Below are 17,603 nucleotides of genomic sequence, written 5' to 3' on the forward strand. Positions count from 1 at the left end.
CCAAATGCTCACTGCAATCATATTACAATCCAACAATTCAATGATTGAAACTTTGGAACAATACGCTGATGGAAGCCTCCTGTATGTATGTTTGTGACGTGTATCAGTGTGACCTCGGCCTGACAACTTTGGCACTGCAGACGAACTTCTGTGAGAATGAGAACTGGGAAAGCGGTGTTGCCCTTTTCTGAAGTGAGGGAGTCTTTAGCTGCTTGATTTCGCACTAGATGGCTATAAACTATAACCGGGATTTCAAAATCAGAAACAGCCCCCTTGCTAACGCAGGAAGCTCAACTAACTAAATGCAACTTGTTTTGCGATTATGCCTTTATTTTTTTAAAAATCTACCTTTAACAGAGCGTGTTTTCCCCAGCGTAAATACTTTCAGATCCTTTTAGATTAACGGTTGGACCCTATCACCCTACTGATCAAGGCAACCATTATGTTGCAATAGGAGATATAACGGGGATCTAAATTTGCATAAGTCGTGGAGGGACATTATTTCGGAAACAAGACGTGCCCGAATGCCTCCTCACGTGTGCATCTTTCCTAGCTGATTTCGTGTGTCATGGACATACATTTGTGTCCGCGATGTTGCGGTCACCACCACCGTTTCGGTCTCGGTACCACTGTTTCTATTCCAGCGCTGATAAAATGCAAAGTTCAAATCTCTCTTCTTCAAACATATAATTTTATTCATTACTTTCCCTTCTTAAGAGAGAAAAGAACTGTTTGTAAATTTTATAGATCCAATGTATTGCCTATAGTTCTATTAATGAAGCTACACATAACTATTTTAATAACAATCAATCATGGAAAACATATGACACAATATTTAAACATATTTCTCAGGGCGACTATCTTTACCTTTTGGAAATTGTTTCGGGGTTTGGGTTTTTATTGGTCCCTTATTCCTTTCTGCTAATGTTTTAATTTCTTCAATTACCTTCTTACATTTGTCTTGAAGACTACGCTCTAGTTCTCCTGGGTTCTCTCTTTTCGTCATCATCTGCTCCACTTCTGCAAACAATTCTCCAATATTTTCCCTGGATCCCTCCAGGTAGATCTCGATAACGGTTTTAACCAAAAGCAAGTCTTCCTTTGTCTTATTCAAGTTGAGCGAGATTTTTTCGGAATGTTGGTGGCTCCAATGGGTAGACGTACGATTTGCTTCTTCAACAATTTCGAGGTTCTTCTTGGCACCAGATTGAATGTCTCTAAAAATGGCGACAAATTTGTTCCAACTGACGTCCAGTTTTTTTAAATTATTTTTCCTCAGCCGATTAAGCGGGTCGCTAGTGTTCCCAAGCAGTTGCAAGTCTTCATTAAGTTGGTGCATTTCGTGTCTCAAGCTTTCGGCTGTGATCAGTAACTGATTTTCTTCTTCTCTTTTTTTCCGGGCTTCTTCTTCTTTGGCATGAAGGAATTTCATCGTGTTTTCTAGTTTTGATTTAGCTATTCCTGTTGACTGATTGGCCTGCTGAATTCGGTAAGGATCAGGTTCGGAACAGTACCAAATGTCCCATCTCACAGTTCTCCAGTTATATGCCCAATCGCAATTAGTTTTTTCAGAATGCAAATCTTTTAAGGCATCCATAGTATTATTAAATTCTGCCTCATCCCTTTGTTTTTTCCTTCTCCAGTTCTCGATCTCATGTCTAATGAAAACAATTTCCTCCTCGATTTTCTTCTTCCTGACGTATCTCGACTGTATCTCAGCGGAGGTGGTCTTCAACTGTTGCTCTTTATCTGACTTGGACGAAGTGTGAAATTTAGTAAGCTCATCGACTAAATAAACCAATTCTCCAAACTCGCTGGCTATTTGACTGGAGAGATTTAAAGTTTGGTCGCTGGTCTCTTTCAAGTTCTTCAACGGTAAATATATAAATTCGATTATTCGGCTGGAATTTTTGAATTTCTCCAAATAACCGGCGACTTCTTTTACTTTGCTAGGCACAAAGAGACTGTGCATTTTAATCTGGTCTGCATTGGTAAGGGAGACTAAGAAAGCGTTGTTAAGCTTTTGACTAATCTGCAACAGAGTGGTGCGGAAGCTGTGGGTATACTGAACAACTGGAGACGGATTTCTTACAGTTCCCCGGAAAGCTGAGTCAAGATTTTGCATGGACATACTCATCAATCGCGTAAGAAAATACGCGATGCGAGGAAGTGGCGTAAGCAAGTCTTCAGCACGAAAGATTTCGTTCCCTTCAGACCCGATAGATTGTTCTGCGTCTGCTTTTAAAAAAGTATGATTAGAATTTATGTCTGTTTCTTGCAATCACGCTGAGTATGTTGCTACCTTCAGCAGTCACTGGGGTTGGAGTGGATGTTGCCCAATTAGGCCCGTGTGGCGGCGATTCTCTTGGAGCGTTTCCCTTGCTTCCCGGTCTATGTGTGTGGGACACGTCTTGTTGGTACGGCAAATTTGTCTTGTTCCCAGAACGATAAATATTATTCAACTGTTTTTGCTGTTCTCCATTTCGAGATTTCTGCGATTCTTGTGGCATCTCTGACATTGGATTATCAGGCGAAGGTTGGATAGTAGTAGTAGGGTAGGCCAAAGTTGAAGTCTCGGTCTGATATGCAGTTTCAGTTGCTAAAGAAAAAAAAATTTAATTCACCATGTACGTATCTAACGGGTGCAGTTATTACGATGAACTCACTTGTTATTTCCACTGGATTAGCTAGAGTTGTAGTTGATGTTATATTTGCTTCGGTACCTGATTCTACCCTTCGAGCTAAATATTGAGACCTCAACGTTTTAAGATCCCCTTATAGTTAATAAAAATTTGAATTAGACAGTTTATCCAGTAAAATGATTTAGTCATAAAAAAATTACCAGAAGGAGATCCGATGGCGGAAGATAGAAGAAGAAATAAAATTGCAACATGACAACTTTGTCGATTAAATGATGCCATAATGCTATTACTCTGATGAGCGAGCGATCCCACTATGAAAATCTCTTAGTTTTCTGCCTCCTTTTAATACGATAAAGGGCAGTCCGGATTCACCCAGTTCCCTCCCACTTCTATAATCGTCTGGGAAATTTTAATTTTGCAACGTTTTCGTGTCATATTTCAAAGTTAGATAAAAATCAGTCGACGGTTTCTGGTTACGAAGAGGTCCATGGATTTTGGATTCTTTCCAGTTAAGGGAAATCTATAGCGTAAGATTTAACGAAAATTTAATTAACATTGAATGCTCCTCGTTTCTCTGATGAATCATTGTAATACGACCGTCTTGTTTGTTGTAGTTGATGGCCAATAGACGTCGATCGGCAGCATTTATTTATCAGACTGGGTTTTTCCTTTCCCATGCACAGCGAAACGCACGATATTCCGTTTCTGCCAGCACATCTTAAAGCCGGGGGAAATCGGCCGGCCCTGTGGAACCGCATTAAACACATGTCCGCGATAGCGCCTAGAACAGTCACATCTAAAATGCAGAGTCTTGCGGCAAAAATCGGAATCTTGGTCGTGCTAGTAGGCAAGTCTTTCCTTTACACACACCAATTTTGCTATTCATTCAAATTCAATAAGCGATTATTCACCCACGCGAATACGCACATTTATATCTTTTTAAAACTTACGTGAATTGGAATTTCCTTTGTTTTTCTTTCTTCAGGTTCATTAGAGTGTGTTGCAGTAGCTCCTCCAAACCCATTGCAAGAAATGGTTCTAGAGATTCGCCCATCTTTCGGTGAAGGATTGCAGCATCTCGAAAATTTGTTTGACTTGTTCCATCTAACTCTGACTGGAACAGAATTTGAAATGGAAGCCCCTAGTAATAAAGAGGAGATACAGTTAGCTATTCGCCAGACCCACGATTTTTTTTCTGAAACCGAGAAGATCACAGCCAAGCATCAGAGACTCTATGATGAGAAGTTTCTTTCTCTAACTCACAACATCTCTGTCCTTGAAATAAACATAAATCAGCAAGAGAATGAGCTTACCCAGTTGAAACGAGAAGAAGGCAAAAAGCAAGTCGAATCCGCCAAACTAGTCGTGAAAAACATTTTTTCATTCAGGAAAGGTAAAATCAGTTTACGAATATAAGACTTATGCACATTTAATTCGATTGGAACTTAAAATAATCTATAATATATATTGACCCTTACAGGCATTAACAGAGAGATTCTAGCTAAAATTCTAGCAATAAAAGCAACCGTGAAAGAGATTGTTGATCGTCACAATTCGATGGCGGCATCCATATCAAGCTTGAAATCAAATCTGATTTCTTCTCGTTCGGAACTCAGCAGACTGAGAGATGAAAGTTCGTTAATTGGGAGCTTGGGCTCCAAAATCAGATCCATCACTACGTTTTTGACTGTGCTTCATGGAAAAGTGAACGTCATGTCCAACACACAGCAGTGGCGGTATGAGTTTGAACCCTTGCTTCTATCCATTGATGATTTGATCAAATTTCTCCAAAGTCGTGAGGATCTGATGACGTCACTGGCGAACAAACAAATCGTGGATAAAATTAGAGATAAATACTTTTAAATACTTTAAAAATTAACCAGTTTTTTACTCAGCAGTAATGTTACGCTTTTAACAAATTCATAGGCTAGTGATGACAACCGACTAATTTCTGCACAAAAGTTAAATACAATTTAAACTAAATAAAAATGTGTGAATTTAACTGCAAAGTGGACTTGCCAATAAACTTTCAAATAGCTGCAACAGTACATGTGGAAATTCTGAATGAATACAAAGCTGAATTTTATTTGAAATACCCACTAACCTTAAACTGCTTTAACGAAAAATGGTCCATTAGGCAGAAAATATAGTTTGCCTTCATACAACAGCTTTTTTAAAACTAGATTTATCATTTCATCTTCCTACACGGTTTGTTTTAATTGCACACATCGGAGTGGTCGTTAATTTTTGTAAAATGTTATCATAGAGAGCAGAGTAGTCGTTATAAAAACTACGCAGCAAAATGATGGAAATACTATAAAATCTGATATGTTTGTTATCATTGTTATCAAAAACTTTTCTCTGCTGTCGAGAAACATGATACACTGTTTAGAAAAGGATGGCTGGGAAAATTTAATGGACTTGGACTGTCACTGAACCTCCGCTGAACCTGAACGAAATGTGTTATCCATTTTAGCAGACGAAACTAGAAGAAAGATGGATGTCGCCAGTTCGTTGTTGCCGGGCACGCCGGGCATACTGATAACCTCTGGGTTTTTCCATTACAACAGAAACCAAAATATCTATAAAAAACAGGATTGCCCTACTTGAGCTATTAAAAATCAGTGCTTCAAAAAAGGAAAAGTCAAGAGAAACGTGCTTCGCAAGCTCACAATGTCTTCAAATATTTTCAGGGTAATAGGGTTAATAACTCTATATTCCTTAATAATAGGTAAATTACTTTAATACTTTTGCTAATTGATTGTCGGCGTCTTCATACCATTTTCATGGCACTTTTTTTTGTAACAGGGACATTGCAGGCTCTTCCGTGTGCCAATCCTTTACAAAAGATGGTCATCGATATCCAACAGCCGTTTACTGAAGGACTGTCGCATCTCGAAAATTTGTTCGATATGGTAATGAATTACGATGACAATGATGGCCACACCACGGAAAAGCCAATCGTCTACGCACCGATACAGAGAGCGATTCGATGGACGTTCGACTCTATGAGTGACTCGGAGCTTTTGACACAAAAACATTTGAAACGATACGAGGCAAAAGTCTTGGCTCTGGCGGAGGATATTGCCGACAAAGAGAAACGAATCGTTAAGGAGAAAGCTGCATTGGAAAGTTTGAAAATCGAGTTATCCGAGAGAAAGAAGCAAATGAAAGTCCTCCGTGAACAAGTTTCGGATATTGAAACGAAGCTCAGACAATCTGAAGAGAGAGCCCAATAACGGGCCCGAGACGAAGCCTCTAGACGGAAGAACAAGAGAGTTGGATGGATATTTGCAACCATTTTTACATTTGGTAATAATTTCTAGATTTGCAAACATGCAATAGTAGTAGTGGATTATGTTTGTTACACAGGTCTGGTCAACGAAAAGGAATTGCAAAACGCTGAAAGAGACCGTGATGCTCATCAAAGTAACGCCCACGAGCGTCGTCAAACGTTAATCCAATTCGAGAGCAATTTACGCGATATTTCACTCCGCCAAGGGGCCACGGAGCAGTCAATCGTGGCGACGGAAGCCAGTCTCACTTCGGTTCGATTTGTCCTCCATAAATTGAAAAGCCAAGATCCGGCCATGAGAGGATTTGGGGATAAGATTCGCAACATTACCACCTATCTGACTGTTTGTCAGGGAAAGGTGGAAGTGATTTATTCCCAGCAAAAATTATTGGTCCTCTTTGAGCCGCTTCTGAAATCAATCGACCAACTTGTCTTGTTCTTGGAATCTAACGATGAGACCACGTCTCTCTTGGCCGAAAAGAATATCGTTGAAAAAATACGGAAATACATGAATTGAGATTGATGTGACGCTTAAAAATGTGTTTATTTGTTGTTGACTATTTTTAAATTTCATGTTAACGACGCAAATGAAATGGCGTTGTTGTGTTGCAGATAAAAAAAGAGTTCGTTTTTCATAGCTACTATGAAATTTGGACTTGTTCGTTGAGTTCCTGATAACCTAACATGAACGATTCCATCCGATCATATCATTTCTGTGAATTGAACACATCGAAATATGAGCAAGGGTATTTCGAAATTTTGGGTTGGTCTGAAAGTTTGACAGTTTCACTTGCTGCGTATTTATTTGCCCCGGGTGTAATCTATATAGTACGATCAGCAGTTTCGAGAAGAAGAAAAAATGGCAAAAGTAGTTATCAGTATACAAATAGTTAAATACAAGACTTTTAACCTTTATTTCAAGCAATGCGCCATTCCATATCTCTTTGTTGATAGCACAACGGATCTTTTACACTTTGGGGTTTTCCGTTGGCGGGCGTCAGCAGCATTTCCAACACATGGAAAATCTGTACTAAAATTGTGCCGATTTCACTTACTATTAATTGATGAACAAAATACGCTTAGTCTTATCATTTAAAAATGTCTTGTATTGTAAGCGGTATTCATACAATTTATGTCCTGAATTAAAATCAATAACGTAAAACGCTTTCTTAAAGTTCGTTGTCTTCGGGAGATTTGCAGTTGGTTATCCATCCGAATTCTCTCGTGATTTCATCATGCCGCTTTAGTATTTTATTTTCAATCGAATCCTCGTCGTCCTTAATCATTTGCAGGATCCCTTCATAAGCTATTCGACCGTCTTCCGACAGTTTGTTTTGCTGCCTCTTGATTCCAACTAGTCCAACCTTGTTGACGTCAATGCTGATCATGGTGTCCAAATTAGAAATGCTGTCTAGGATGTATTTTTCTGAAACGGTCACGTACATGTTGGCGATCTCGTGGACGAGGAAGGCCGCTTCGTTGGCTTTTCCAATGTGACCCAGCAGTTCCTCAACTAAGACGGTAACATCCAAGCCGGAAATATCCTCACTTAACGAATGGACGGCATCAATAAACGCGAAACTCTCTTTGGCGGCGTCGTCGATGAATTTGGCGATATTAGAAAAGAATCGAATCAGTTTACTCCAATTTTCTTTCAACTGTCCCAGCTCGATTAGGGCTTCTTTCAGAGCTTGGATAGCCTCTTGATATGTGACTCTGTTTAAATTCAGACTCTTAATAGAGCTTAATATTTGCATCGTCTTTTGTCGTCGAATGTCCGTCCTCTGCGCGTTGAGGCTCAGCATACGTTTGGTTGTTTGAATCATTTCCTCCAGCATTTCAAATTGGTTCTCGTACACCTTGGTCCAAGTGTCAGCCAACTTAACGTTTTCCATCATGGTCGATTTTTCCACGGCAACTTCTTTGATTTTTTCCGCACGCAGGTGGTTCACGAGAAAAGCCAAATCGTCCATTTCTTCTGTCCCCGGACACATCATTTCCAGTTTCCGCTTGGCGTCAAAATTGGTGTTTTTCAATTTCTTGATTAATTCCGCTAATTTGGCGAGAATGACTTTTACACTCGTACAAGGCTGGAAGCTGTTGTATGTGTTGTTTAGCGACTCAACATTTCCGGTAAAATTGAATTGCTGGTAGTCGGAAGATCCTTGCCAAGTCTCGTACACATCTCTAAATTGGGCCATTTGAATGAGCAGGTCAAGCAGCTGTTGACTGTTCTCTTCATAACAAGGATCTCTGTTGATGCTGTTTTCTTGAAAAGTGTACTTCCAGTTGCCGGCACGAAAAAAGATGTCCGGGTGTTTTTCGTGACCTCCTTTTTCTCGCTCCCTGCTCAGGTTGAGATTAAGACATTCGTCCCCGTTAGACGTTTCGACGTAAATGTCTTGCTGACGTCTCTCAAAGTTGCCCAACATTTTGGCCAATTGTTTTTCTTTCTGTTTCAGCAAATCCGCTTCGTCATCTGAATATTGTTTGACTATCTCGGTCATCTTCAGATCCGTTTCAACCCTCTTCAACGTGATCTTCTTTTTATCTTTGGTATCGGCCACTGCATTGATAGTCTCCTCAATCAGATTCATTACCGTGGTGAATTCGGCAACCACTTCTTGCGAAAGCTCTTTACTCTGGTCGGCCGCTTCTTTAATGCGTCCCAGCGATATGGGCAGTAAGTTGACGATGTAAAGCTCTTGTTTGGACATCAGGTAGCGGGTGGCGTCCTTGATGTGGCTGGGCACGTTTGAATTGTACATTCGGATCTTGTCCATGTTGGTGTGAGCTTTTAGGAAGGCCAGGTAACCACTATGGCTGATTTGAAGTAAAGTGGTTCGGAAACTCTTGGGGTACTTGATGTGCTTGAAACCGCCGGTTGGTAAATTGACATCGATGGGAAAATCCATTCTCTTGTTAGACATGAGGATGAGTTGGCCTAGAACACTGATGGCAATGGGAGCGGGAGCTAGAAGTTCACCCCAATTGTAGTACGTTTTCATTAGTGTTCTTATTTCGTCGTAAAGATTGGTCTCGTCAAAAGCGAACTTCTCCGAAGAATGGTATCGTTCTTCACATGAAACTTTAATAACAGGCAAAAAAGTAATTCAATTTTAGACTTCTCCGTATCACACTTGTGTCACAAAAGTGTTGTCTACTTGTTCTAGGGCATTTTTAAGGTAACTTCGATAAACGTATATACATAAAACCGAAATAACCAACAAGCTTATAGTTATAGCCTAGCTACTTGTCTATATTTTTGAATTGATAAACACTTACGGTTTATTGACGGTGTCATCACTGGGCTATTTTCTAAATCCGCAGTTAGATTCCAAGCCGGTGTCTGCCCATCGCGGAGTCTTTTTAGTTCATCTGAAAAATAATTACAGCATACAAAAAAAATTTAGTGAAGTTATATAATTTTTGAATTTTAGACATTTTAGAACAACCCGAGTTTAACAAATCTTACATAGCCCAAATGATGGCACTGCTGTTGTCCAACCAAAAAAAGTTAAACAAACAAGCAACTGGACATAAATTCCCGGTCTGACCGTATTAGGATATTGCGCAGCCATTAAACAGTGTGTTAATATGGGAAAGAAAATTTCTTTTTGTGTCCAGTATTATCTGACCCACTCGTCAGAGCAAGACCAAGCTTGCACAAGCTTGAGACGTTGAGAGAGACTTTGTAACGCAGTGTGCGTAGAATAAAACCAAGACAAACCGCTGCTGGCAAACGGACAAAATAAAATACGTATAATAAAATTTAAAAGAATTTTCATACATAATGAAATGCAATGATTAAAAATGTTTTCTAAACTAAAAAAAAATAATTAAAAAAAAAGAAATCACTGTAAGATTTCTTCACATCTAACTAAACAAAAACACAGAAAATCGATCCTTGCTTCTGGAGATAAACCAGTAAACATTTTTTGGGGTTTTCCGAGTGCTCTTTCTGACACGACATTAAATTTGTCGCAAACATCAACATAATCCATGTCGATAAACTTTATACTTTTTTTTTTATTTTAAGTCCCAGTTACATGACTAACTAAATCAGCGATTCTTGTGTAGTGTCAAAAGTGCAAAAGTCAACCTTGTTTATTTTTTTGCGGGTTTCATTTTACACATCTATTGGATGGATGCTCCACAATTTCAATTTCCTCCAGTTATATGTTAGAAGTAGGCGTGTCAGTAGCTGTATGATGGACTTGAGTTGCTTTAAATACGTATACACTTCCTTGAGTTTTACGAGTTTTATGAGCCGTCAAAATGGTTGCACCAAATCGTCGCAACGGTGGGGCCCAATTCCTTCTACTTTTAGCAGCCGTTATCAGCCTCGCTTTGGCATCCCCTGCACCATCGCTACGTAAGAATTTATACGCAATCTGACCAGCTGAATGTAACCTCCCATTCCTAATTTGCAATTGTTTTTTTTTTTATATTTTTTTTTAAAGAAAATTTGAAGAAACAACGAGAGAAAGCAAAGAACAGGCTGTTTTCAACTACTACCACTACACCAGCTCCTTCTTCTAATGAATGTGAGTCATTAATTAATAATAACTATAATGCAGGTTTAATTTCGCGAAATTATTACTTTACATTTGTATCTTTTTTTATCCATGGTTATGTGGTAGTTTTGTGTGCATAATCTGATAAGATAATCAAATGCATTGATAGTATAATATTGATCGTGGTTCAATTTTAAATTTTGTTTCGCTGTCAAAATGAGGCAAATCAAATAATAATTTGTATTTCCTCTTTCAGTAACATGCGAGGAAAAGTTTAAAAACGCAGAAAAATTCACTTTCAACGAGACAGCATTGCACGGCGACATCAGGAAACTGATGAACACTTATTACGATTGGGGGGCTCTGTTGGCTCCGGCTCCAGTAGCTATAAGCGTGTTGGGGAAGCTCATCCTAATGTCTAACAAGAGATTGGATTTTCCCATCGATGTCAATTTACCAACCGGCGGTTTCAAGCACATCAAGTACCCCAAGAGTTTCCGAACCACTTTACTTCAAATCAGCCATAGTGGTTACCTGGCCTTCCTAAAAGCTCACACCAACATGGACAAGATCCGAATGTACAATTCAAACGTGCCCAGCCACATCAAGGACGCCACCCGCTACCTGATGTCCAAACAAGAGCTTTACATCGTCAACTTACTGCCTATATCGCTGGGACGCATTAAAGAAGCAGCCGACCAGAGTAAAAAGCTTTCACAAGAAGTGGTAGAGGAATTTAAAGACGTTGTGGGGTTGATTCAAGAGACCATTCTAGCCGTGTCAGACACCAAGAGCGATAAGGAGGTCAAGTTGAAAGGAGTTGAGCTCGACATCCAACTCAAGCACATTACACCTTCTATGATCGGCAAGTAAAGAACGACAGGTGCGCAGATCAAAACACCCAACATCTATCAGATGTTCTGGTTACGGTCGGTCAATACAGATTAAAGTACGAGTCGTGGCAGAACTCGAGAGCAACTCGACCCTTTAATGGTTTGGAAGATGTAAGTAAATTGCAACAGATTTTTATTACCATGGTTCGATGTGATTCTGTCGTGGAGCTGATGGACAAAGGAGGAAGATTGGTCAATATGTTGCAAAGCGCCAAGTTTGAATTATTGCAGAAGAATAGCACGCGCCCGGGAGCTGAAGAGATGGACGATTTGATCCGCATAATCCATCACGTTCGGGTCTCTGCTAAAGTACAAGAGAAAAGTGTGGTCAATTCAACAAATTTCCGCGGCGAAAGTTTGGTGGATATGTGGGAGTTTTCTTTCAAGCATCAACTTCAAATGTTGCAGAGCATGATCAATACCACCACCGACATTTTGAATGTCAATCACAGGCAAATGAAATTACAGCGGAAGAAAAACGAGGAGATCATCGGAAGAATCAAACAGCTGGACCTAGCCAAAATCAGCCACAAAGAGGCGATTGAAGCGCTGAATGACGGACTGGAAGTGTTGGGACTATTGCAGCGAGACTGGCTGAAGTTAATCGAATTTTATGAGAAAATGTCGCGCTTTATAAGCAAAGCCACCGAAGAAATCGAAGCTCTCGTTGAGGTGGTCAGAGTAATGAGTAAAGATGTGTCAAATTTGGATGACGACGAAATGTTTGGAAATTTACTGGAAGCTGTTGAAAAATCTAATCAAGCCGCGTTCCTCATCCACGGAGTATCTGAAATGTATGTCAATGTATCGCAAAACTTTATAATGGATCGTGTTGCCAATCTGGATAACATGATGAACATCAACGTCAATAATGTCGGGCTATCTAAGGTTCTTGAAGAGCAGAGATTACTGAAGGAAAGCGCCCAGACTGCTTACGATGGCATCATCCAGTACATCAAAGATGGAGAAGATATTTTAAAAAATAAGCTGCTGGAGCGCCGCAATCAAATCATGGACGAGTATCATTGGATGATGGACTGCGCGGAATCGGTGGATCGTGAATTTAGCATTACCAACAGAGGTGATCCTGTAAACCAATAAAACTGATGCCTTGTTAGTTGTTGTTTTTTCATGTACCACATCAAACTAGAAAATATAATAAACCCATCTACAGTTTTCCAACGCCTGTTAGATTTTTCTCTCATGGCATTTCTTTTTTTTTGGGACACGTTCCCTGTATCTGTTGTACCCTCCAGTAACATAATGGCGTCGTAGTTTCAGTTAATCGCGGTGATATTGTAGTCCGGTGCGATGCAAACGACCCAAAAAATATTGGCAAATCGGCGACAGCAAACGGGCGAACAAGTTCCAATCCCTTCGGCGGCTTCTGTTGATCAATCAAATTGTTCAAGCTGAATATCAGAATTAAAATATCAACTTTCAAAGATGTTCCTGCTCCCACTTCAATTTTATTGGCAAAATCATCAGAATCACGATGACTTGAATGTGGGTCTTGTGGGATGAGTTTGAATATTCAACCGATGAAATTTAGCCATCTTTTATTTCCTTTTTTCTTTAATGTAGTTGTGGAAGCATTGATTCTCCATCTGGTTTATGATTTAAACAAAACTTAATAAGTATTAAGGACATTTTTAATTTGATGGCTGGTTTATCTTCTTCCTGGTTTACCTCAAATACTGACATGAACACCTTGATGATTTGGAATATTATTGAGCCGTTGTTCCTGATTTCAACTTAGGTTATTACCAACGTGATTGTTGGTACCTGCGTCAAAGTAGTTTTTGACTTTGAAAAAGGCCTAGTCTCAAAGTGCTGCTGGTCATCGTGTTGGTTGTAGAACACAGTCTATGGAAGGGATTAAGAAAAGATTTCAAGTTGTGTAGCAAAATTTAAATTTTGCAAACTGGACTATTAATGATTGTGCTGTGCACAACTTCTCTTACATTAAATACTTACACTGTGGCCTAACTGTTAGTGCTGTTGCCTGTTGATCTGCTTTCAGTTGGAAGATAGGTAAATCAAAGATGATGTTCAGACCTACAAGGATAGCTTTAGCTTCACAATAAGGGAATGAAAAAGATATAAAAAAATTTAAAAAATGTTATGACTGTAAATACAGCAAAATAGTGTGACCTTTCAAAATTGAATAAAACTGAAATATGCAGCATCCCATTTGAGAGTTGGACAGGTTCAATTAATAGCTTCGGACAGTTTCCTTAAAAAGAACCAACACAAAAAATATATATTTTCTCAAAATTTGTTATTTTTTTATGCACATAGTTCTGTCATGGTATAGGATTTGGTTCCGTCGTTCTGTGCCCAAAACTTAGAAAACAAAATGACATAATATGGTTCATCTCTACTTTACACAGGTACAGCCACAGGTTAAATAACAAATATTCCATACAAAGTAATCTTAAGTTTCTGTTCTTCGACCGTACCAGACAGAAGACGATACAGCATACAGTCAACTCAAACTCCACCAAGCAACAGCGTTACAGCGAAAAACGATTCCCGCGCAGACGAACGATGCATGATTCGATAAAGAAGTACAAAATTCCTCTACTAGAGTACAAGGTGTCATAAAGAATGTCAATGAGATGGATGTAGAGTTGTGGACTCCTGGGGGTTCAAGCCTTCAAGGGGGTTCATCTGGGTTCAACTTGAATAAGACCAAAAACGTTATTGTTATCAACAATTGTAGAAATTATCGCAGCAAGTGGAACAAATGATGACGAAGAGAAAGAACCCAGGAGAACAACAGCACTGCCGTCGTCCAGGAAAATGTGAGAAGATATCGTATGAAATTAAAACGTTAACAGCTAAAGGAATAAGAACCTGCATCCCGAAAATAATTCAAAAAGGTAATTGTCGTTCTGAGAATTGTTTGAAAGTCGGGTCTTATGGAGGGAAGATGAATAAATACAAAAATATGATGGATGAGAGCTTTAATAAGTGAACTTTGATGCATAAAAGTAGAAATAAAGTCAGAGACGGAATCATGGCAGTCAAAGTAAAACTCGGTGCAAGATTAGCGTTTAGACTGTTATAACTACACTTCAATAATCTACCAGTCCTTCGCCTTGCAAGAACATAAAATAAGATATTAACATCAGGCTGTAATAAGCTATCCTTAAAAAATTACTTTTGCTTATAATTGACATATACCTACAACATTTTCAGGATAGGTATTTATTATTATTTTTCAGCAGTGTTTTTTAAAAGTACATCTAATATTCAAAGTAAACATATTACTAATTAAATGGGGGCAACAACGCGGAAATATTGCGCGGTGAAATTAAAATTCTTCTTCTTCAATAGGATCTTGACTCAAAAAGATATCCTTTTCAATAGTAGTTTTAACTTCTTTCTCCACTTCAGCTTGTAATTCTTCTTCCGGTAATTGTCCAATCAGAACAAGATTGTTTTTTTCTTCAGATATCTTCGTTCGTTCTTCTTCTTTTGCTCTCTCTCTCAAATCGTCCAGAAATTTGTATTCATTCTTGACCTGGCGAACTCTAGCTGCTACCTGCTCGACTAGTTGAAGTCTTCCATCGACAATCAGGTGCCCGATTTCGGCTGAATCACGCTCACATGATTGCAACAGCAACTGGCGTTCGTAAGGTATCTGGTAAGGCTTCAGACCCATAAGTCGGTCCAACTTTTGAACATTGGGCATCAAATATTTGGTGGATATCTTGAAATAAGTGTCAGCCATTCCGTGAACTAGGGCGGTAGCTTGATTCGCCCGGGTCGCTTTAACGTGAATACCGTTGATGACGCTCATTTTGTGGATATTTCTCACCGATTGGCTAGTCGTTTCAATATCTTTGCTGAAGTCCTCTAGATGTTTGTTGCCAATCGACTCGATGACCGAGGATATGCTAACAAAGAAACGAACCAAATTAGACCAATTTTCCTTTAATTCACTCAATTGAGTCAGCCCCATGTGGAGCATTTTAATGGCCTTCTCGAATTGAATCTCTTCTGTTTTCAAAATGGACATCTCTTGTAAAATTCGGACCAATTCTTCGGTTTTATTTATCGCCAATTTCCAATTCTTATCCAAATTGTTTCTCAGCTCCTCGAGCGATTTCGTGTGCAGTTTGATTTTATAATTGGCCATGGCCATTGCTTGGCGACTTGCTCGCGACTCGTTGGGAATTTCTGAGGCCACAATGGGAGGTATGTTGGCTGTAGGTACCTTCTGAGCCATTTCTTTCAACTGGAGACATTGACCGATGAAACTCTTTTCCAGTTTCTTGATGCGAGAAAATTCTTTTCCCCTCTCTTCTTCAAAGGCGCGCGATGCTGTTTCTCGATCACTTTTTGAACTTTTTTCCGGAAGAGTTGGGGTTTTATGCGCCAGCTTGTGCATACTTTCAACATATTTCTGTCCGGTGACAATGGCATCGCTGATAGGCTGACAATTGGTTACCTTTTTCAAAGCGGAAGCCAAATAATCTGAGTGTGTGGTGGCGTTATAACGACCGTTCTTGGAATTGATGGATTCTAACGTCGGATAGTCGGTAGAAATTGATTGGCCGGTTGTGTAAAGAACAATTACCAGAAGTGAATGCATGGGAATGCAAGGATCGTTGTAGGAAGAATTGCTCGCGGAAGTGGAATTATTTTCATCATTGGTCTGCGGTTTGTTCCAAGAACTTTTCCCAAAGGAAAACAGGCCAAATAATCCGCCTTAAAGTACAAGTGATTTTTATTACCAGAACTCAAATTTGAATAAATTTATGGTTTTCACCCAAAACATCGTTTAGAAAAAATTGTCCAATGTCCATGCCCAAGCGTTCAAAGGCTGTCGGTTTGGAAAGCCAGGCTTGCAATAAGTCTTCATGAGCTCGATCACTCTTCTTTAGGTCGTCCTTTAACTGCTTTTCAATTTGATTTAGATGCTGTTGGACACTATCGCTCGTCAGCTTTTTAAGGGACTGTTGTTCGACCACACTCAACTTGGTACCTTCTTTAGCACTTTTGGAACTAACAGCCGTCAAATGGACCTCATCCGTCAGATTGGACAAGTACTCGAATTGGATGGCCACTTTCAATGACCAGTTTAAACTGTCGTTAATGGCAGTTCTCACAACTCGTAATGGTCGATGAAGACGGGATTGAATGACTGTAAAGTTACCAGTTGCTAAAATTCGAGTAGCTTCGTTCATGTAGGAGGGAACAGTGAGTGTCGACAGTCGAATCTTGTTCATATTGCTGTGTGCTACCAGGAAGGCCTTGTAACTTTCGTGACCGATTTGCATCAGAGATTGGCGAAAACTGGTCGGATGTCGCATGTACTGAAAACCTCCAACGGGCTTGTGATCGTTGATGGTGAAATCGTTGGTTTGCGTAGCTGACATCATTAGACTGCCGAGGACTCCCAGACTAATGGGAATAGGAGTCAGAAACTGTTCCCAATTCATATGCTGACTGAGTTTAGCCATGAATTCAGCCTCATCTCCTTTGGCAATGTTCCGATTGGCAACATCAAGTTTTTCATATGGTGTCACTGCAATTTACACAAAATCAATCCAGTATTAATTTTTTAATATTAACACACCAAAAATATTTCTACAGCATAATGTAAACGTGACTTACGTTCGTGGTAAGGTTTAGGTGTCGTAGTCGTCGTAGTTGTGGTGGTGGTAGTTGGAATCCCAAGTCTGTCTTCCTCTGCCCATCTTTTTTCGGCTGCTAGTCTTCTCTTCTCCTCCAAATATTTTGCTCTTCTCTGAGCTATTTAACATAAAAACAAATTTATAACTGCTACTTTTTAGAACATTAATATAATCTTACAAAATGTCTCTTGTGTTGTTGCCACAGAAAATACGACAGCCAAAATGACAGACCACGAATAAAACCGTGAGTATCGTCTGCTTTGGGCCATAGTTGAAGAAGGTGATTTCGCTTTAGAAAAATTAAAAATGTGTTGGAGTAATTTTAATTTTGCTGAAACTAGTCGACCAATAATTCAGCCACTTAATTGTACAAGATTCACTTAACAACTGAACTGAAAGAAATTGAGAGGCAAAAGTTTCTTTACGAAATCGTTATCGCATATTTTAAAAAATAAGCATGATTCTTTCATTCTTTGAAACCGATTTCGAATTTCTAGACTGCTAAAGTAATTGAATCCATCTAGATAAGGAGTCCAAAGTGGCAAAGTCAGGGTCTGTAAGACTTTTGACTTTAATGACATCGGTTTTTCCCACTTCCAATATTAAAA

At 39.4% G+C, this 17,603-nt stretch overlaps 5 protein-coding genes across 9 annotated transcripts; 2 read left to right on the top strand and 3 right to left on the bottom strand.

Moving 5' to 3' along the window:
• Window positions 1-675: 675 nt before the first annotated feature.
• Window positions 676-3,377, bottom strand: LOC124207962. Of its 2 annotated transcripts, none has more exons than XM_046605615.1 (5): window positions 3,240-3,377; window positions 2,843-3,162; window positions 2,667-2,774; window positions 2,303-2,599; window positions 676-2,235 (listed from the first exon to the last, which is right to left on the bottom strand). In XM_046605615.1, exons 2-5 carry the CDS (start codon window positions 2,919-2,921, stop codon window positions 836-838), a joined length of 1,884 nt encoding a protein of 627 aa, XP_046461571.1. In that variant the 5' UTR covers window positions 2,922-3,162; window positions 3,240-3,377; the 3' UTR covers window positions 676-835. The 2 variants fall into 2 exon arrangements, with proteins under 2 accessions (XP_046461571.1, XP_046461570.1); XM_046605614.1 differs by having other exon boundaries at window positions 676-2,238.
• Window positions 3,318-6,475, top strand: LOC124207963. Its single transcript, XM_046605616.1, has 5 exons — window positions 3,318-3,489; window positions 3,628-4,035; window positions 4,123-5,373; window positions 5,451-5,954; window positions 6,015-6,475. The coding sequence occupies exons 1-3, from the start codon at window positions 3,318-3,320 to the stop codon at window positions 4,503-4,505; spliced, it is 963 nt and encodes a 320-aa protein (XP_046461572.1). The 3' UTR covers window positions 4,506-5,373; window positions 5,451-5,954; window positions 6,015-6,475.
• Window positions 6,476-7,022: 547 nt separating this feature from the next.
• Window positions 7,023-9,692, bottom strand: LOC124207966. The gene is made up of 3 exons (XM_046605620.1): window positions 9,413-9,692; window positions 9,223-9,315; window positions 7,023-9,025 (listed from the first exon to the last, which is right to left on the bottom strand). The coding sequence occupies exons 1-3, from the start codon at window positions 9,516-9,518 to the stop codon at window positions 7,107-7,109; spliced, it is 2,118 nt and encodes a 705-aa protein (XP_046461576.1). The 5' UTR covers window positions 9,519-9,692; the 3' UTR covers window positions 7,023-7,106.
• Window positions 9,693-9,714: 22 nt separating this feature from the next.
• LOC124207967 lies at window positions 9,715-12,523 on the top strand. 2 transcript variants are annotated; one of them, XM_046605622.1, is made up of 3 exons: window positions 9,715-10,312; window positions 10,401-10,484; window positions 10,711-12,316. In XM_046605622.1, the coding sequence occupies exons 1-3, from the start codon at window positions 10,216-10,218 to the stop codon at window positions 11,325-11,327; spliced, it is 798 nt and encodes a 265-aa protein (XP_046461578.1). In that variant the 5' UTR covers window positions 9,715-10,215; the 3' UTR covers window positions 11,328-12,316. The 2 variants fall into 2 exon arrangements, with proteins under 2 accessions (XP_046461578.1, XP_046461577.1); XM_046605621.1 differs by having other exon boundaries at window positions 10,130-10,312; window positions 10,711-12,523.
• A 403-nt stretch (window positions 12,524-12,926) lies between these two features.
• On the bottom strand, window positions 12,927-17,449 carry LOC124207964. Of its 3 annotated transcripts, XM_046605618.1 has the most exons (8): window positions 17,174-17,449; window positions 16,976-17,113; window positions 16,128-16,886; window positions 13,776-16,066; window positions 13,502-13,583; window positions 13,325-13,405; window positions 13,037-13,213; window positions 12,927-12,954 (listed from the first exon to the last, which is right to left on the bottom strand). In XM_046605618.1, the coding sequence occupies exons 1-4, from the start codon at window positions 17,262-17,264 to the stop codon at window positions 14,667-14,669; spliced, it is 2,388 nt and encodes a 795-aa protein (XP_046461574.1). In that variant the 5' UTR covers window positions 17,265-17,449; the 3' UTR covers window positions 12,927-12,954; window positions 13,037-13,213; window positions 13,325-13,405; window positions 13,502-13,583; window positions 13,776-14,666. The 3 variants fall into 3 exon arrangements, with proteins under 3 accessions (XP_046461574.1, XP_046461573.1, XP_046461575.1); XM_046605617.1 differs by having other exon boundaries at window positions 13,502-16,066; XM_046605619.1 differs by having other exon boundaries at window positions 13,312-13,405; window positions 13,502-16,066.
• Window positions 17,450-17,603: the final 154 nt, after the last annotated feature.

Source organism: Daphnia pulex, chromosome 11 (assembly GCF_021134715.1).
Source record: "Daphnia pulex isolate KAP4 chromosome 11, ASM2113471v1".
NCBI lineage: Eukaryota > Metazoa > Arthropoda > Branchiopoda > Diplostraca > Daphniidae > Daphnia > Daphnia pulex.

What these genes read in the sequence shown, in the direction of transcription:
- LOC124207962 (XM_046605614.1), bottom strand. Translation starts at nt 2,921, where the DNA reads ATGGCATCATTTAATCGACAAAGTTGTCATGTTGCAATTTTATTTCTT. An exon ending in TAATCCAGTGGAAATAACAA is followed by an intron (nt 2,600 to 2,666) that starts GTGAGTTCATCG and finishes TTTTTTCTTTAG; the next exon opens with CAACTGAAACTGCATATCAG. An exon ending in AACCCCAGTGACTGCTGAAG is followed by an intron (nt 2,239 to 2,302) that starts GTAGCAACATAC and finishes CTTTTTTAAAAG; the next exon opens with CAGACGCAGAACAATCTATC.
- LOC124207963 (XM_046605616.1), top strand. Translation starts at nt 3,318, where the DNA reads ATGCACAGCGAAACGCACGATATTCCGTTTCTGCCAGCACATCTTAAA. An exon ending in AATCTTGGTCGTGCTAGTAG is followed by an intron (nt 3,490 to 3,627) that starts GCAAGTCTTTCC and finishes TTCTTTCTTCAG; the next exon opens with GTTCATTAGAGTGTGTTGCA. An exon ending in CATTTTTTCATTCAGGAAAG is followed by an intron (nt 4,036 to 4,122) that starts GTAAAATCAGTT and finishes TGACCCTTACAG; the next exon opens with GCATTAACAGAGAGATTCTA.
- LOC124207966 (XM_046605620.1), bottom strand. Translation starts at nt 9,518, where the DNA reads ATGGCTGCGCAATATCCTAATACGGTCAGACCGGGAATTTATGTCCAG. An exon ending in AGTGCCATCATTTGGGCTAT is followed by an intron (nt 9,316 to 9,412) that starts GTAAGATTTGTT and finishes ATTATTTTTCAG; the next exon opens with ATGAACTAAAAAGACTCCGC. An exon ending in GATGACACCGTCAATAAACC is followed by an intron (nt 9,026 to 9,222) that starts GTAAGTGTTTAT and finishes CTGTTATTAAAG; the next exon opens with TTTCATGTGAAGAACGATAC.
- LOC124207967 (XM_046605621.1), top strand. Translation starts at nt 11,489, where the DNA reads ATGGTTCGATGTGATTCTGTCGTGGAGCTGATGGACAAAGGAGGAAGA.
- LOC124207964 (XM_046605618.1), bottom strand. Translation starts at nt 17,264, where the DNA reads ATGGCCCAAAGCAGACGATACTCACGGTTTTATTCGTGGTCTGTCATT. An exon ending in ACCTAAACCTTACCACGAAC is followed by an intron (nt 16,887 to 16,975) that starts GTAAGTCACGTT and finishes TGTAAATTGCAG; the next exon opens with TGACACCATATGAAAAACTT. An exon ending in TTTTCTAAACGATGTTTTGG is followed by an intron (nt 16,067 to 16,127) that starts GTGAAAACCATA and finishes TTGTACTTTAAG; the next exon opens with GCGGATTATTTGGCCTGTTT.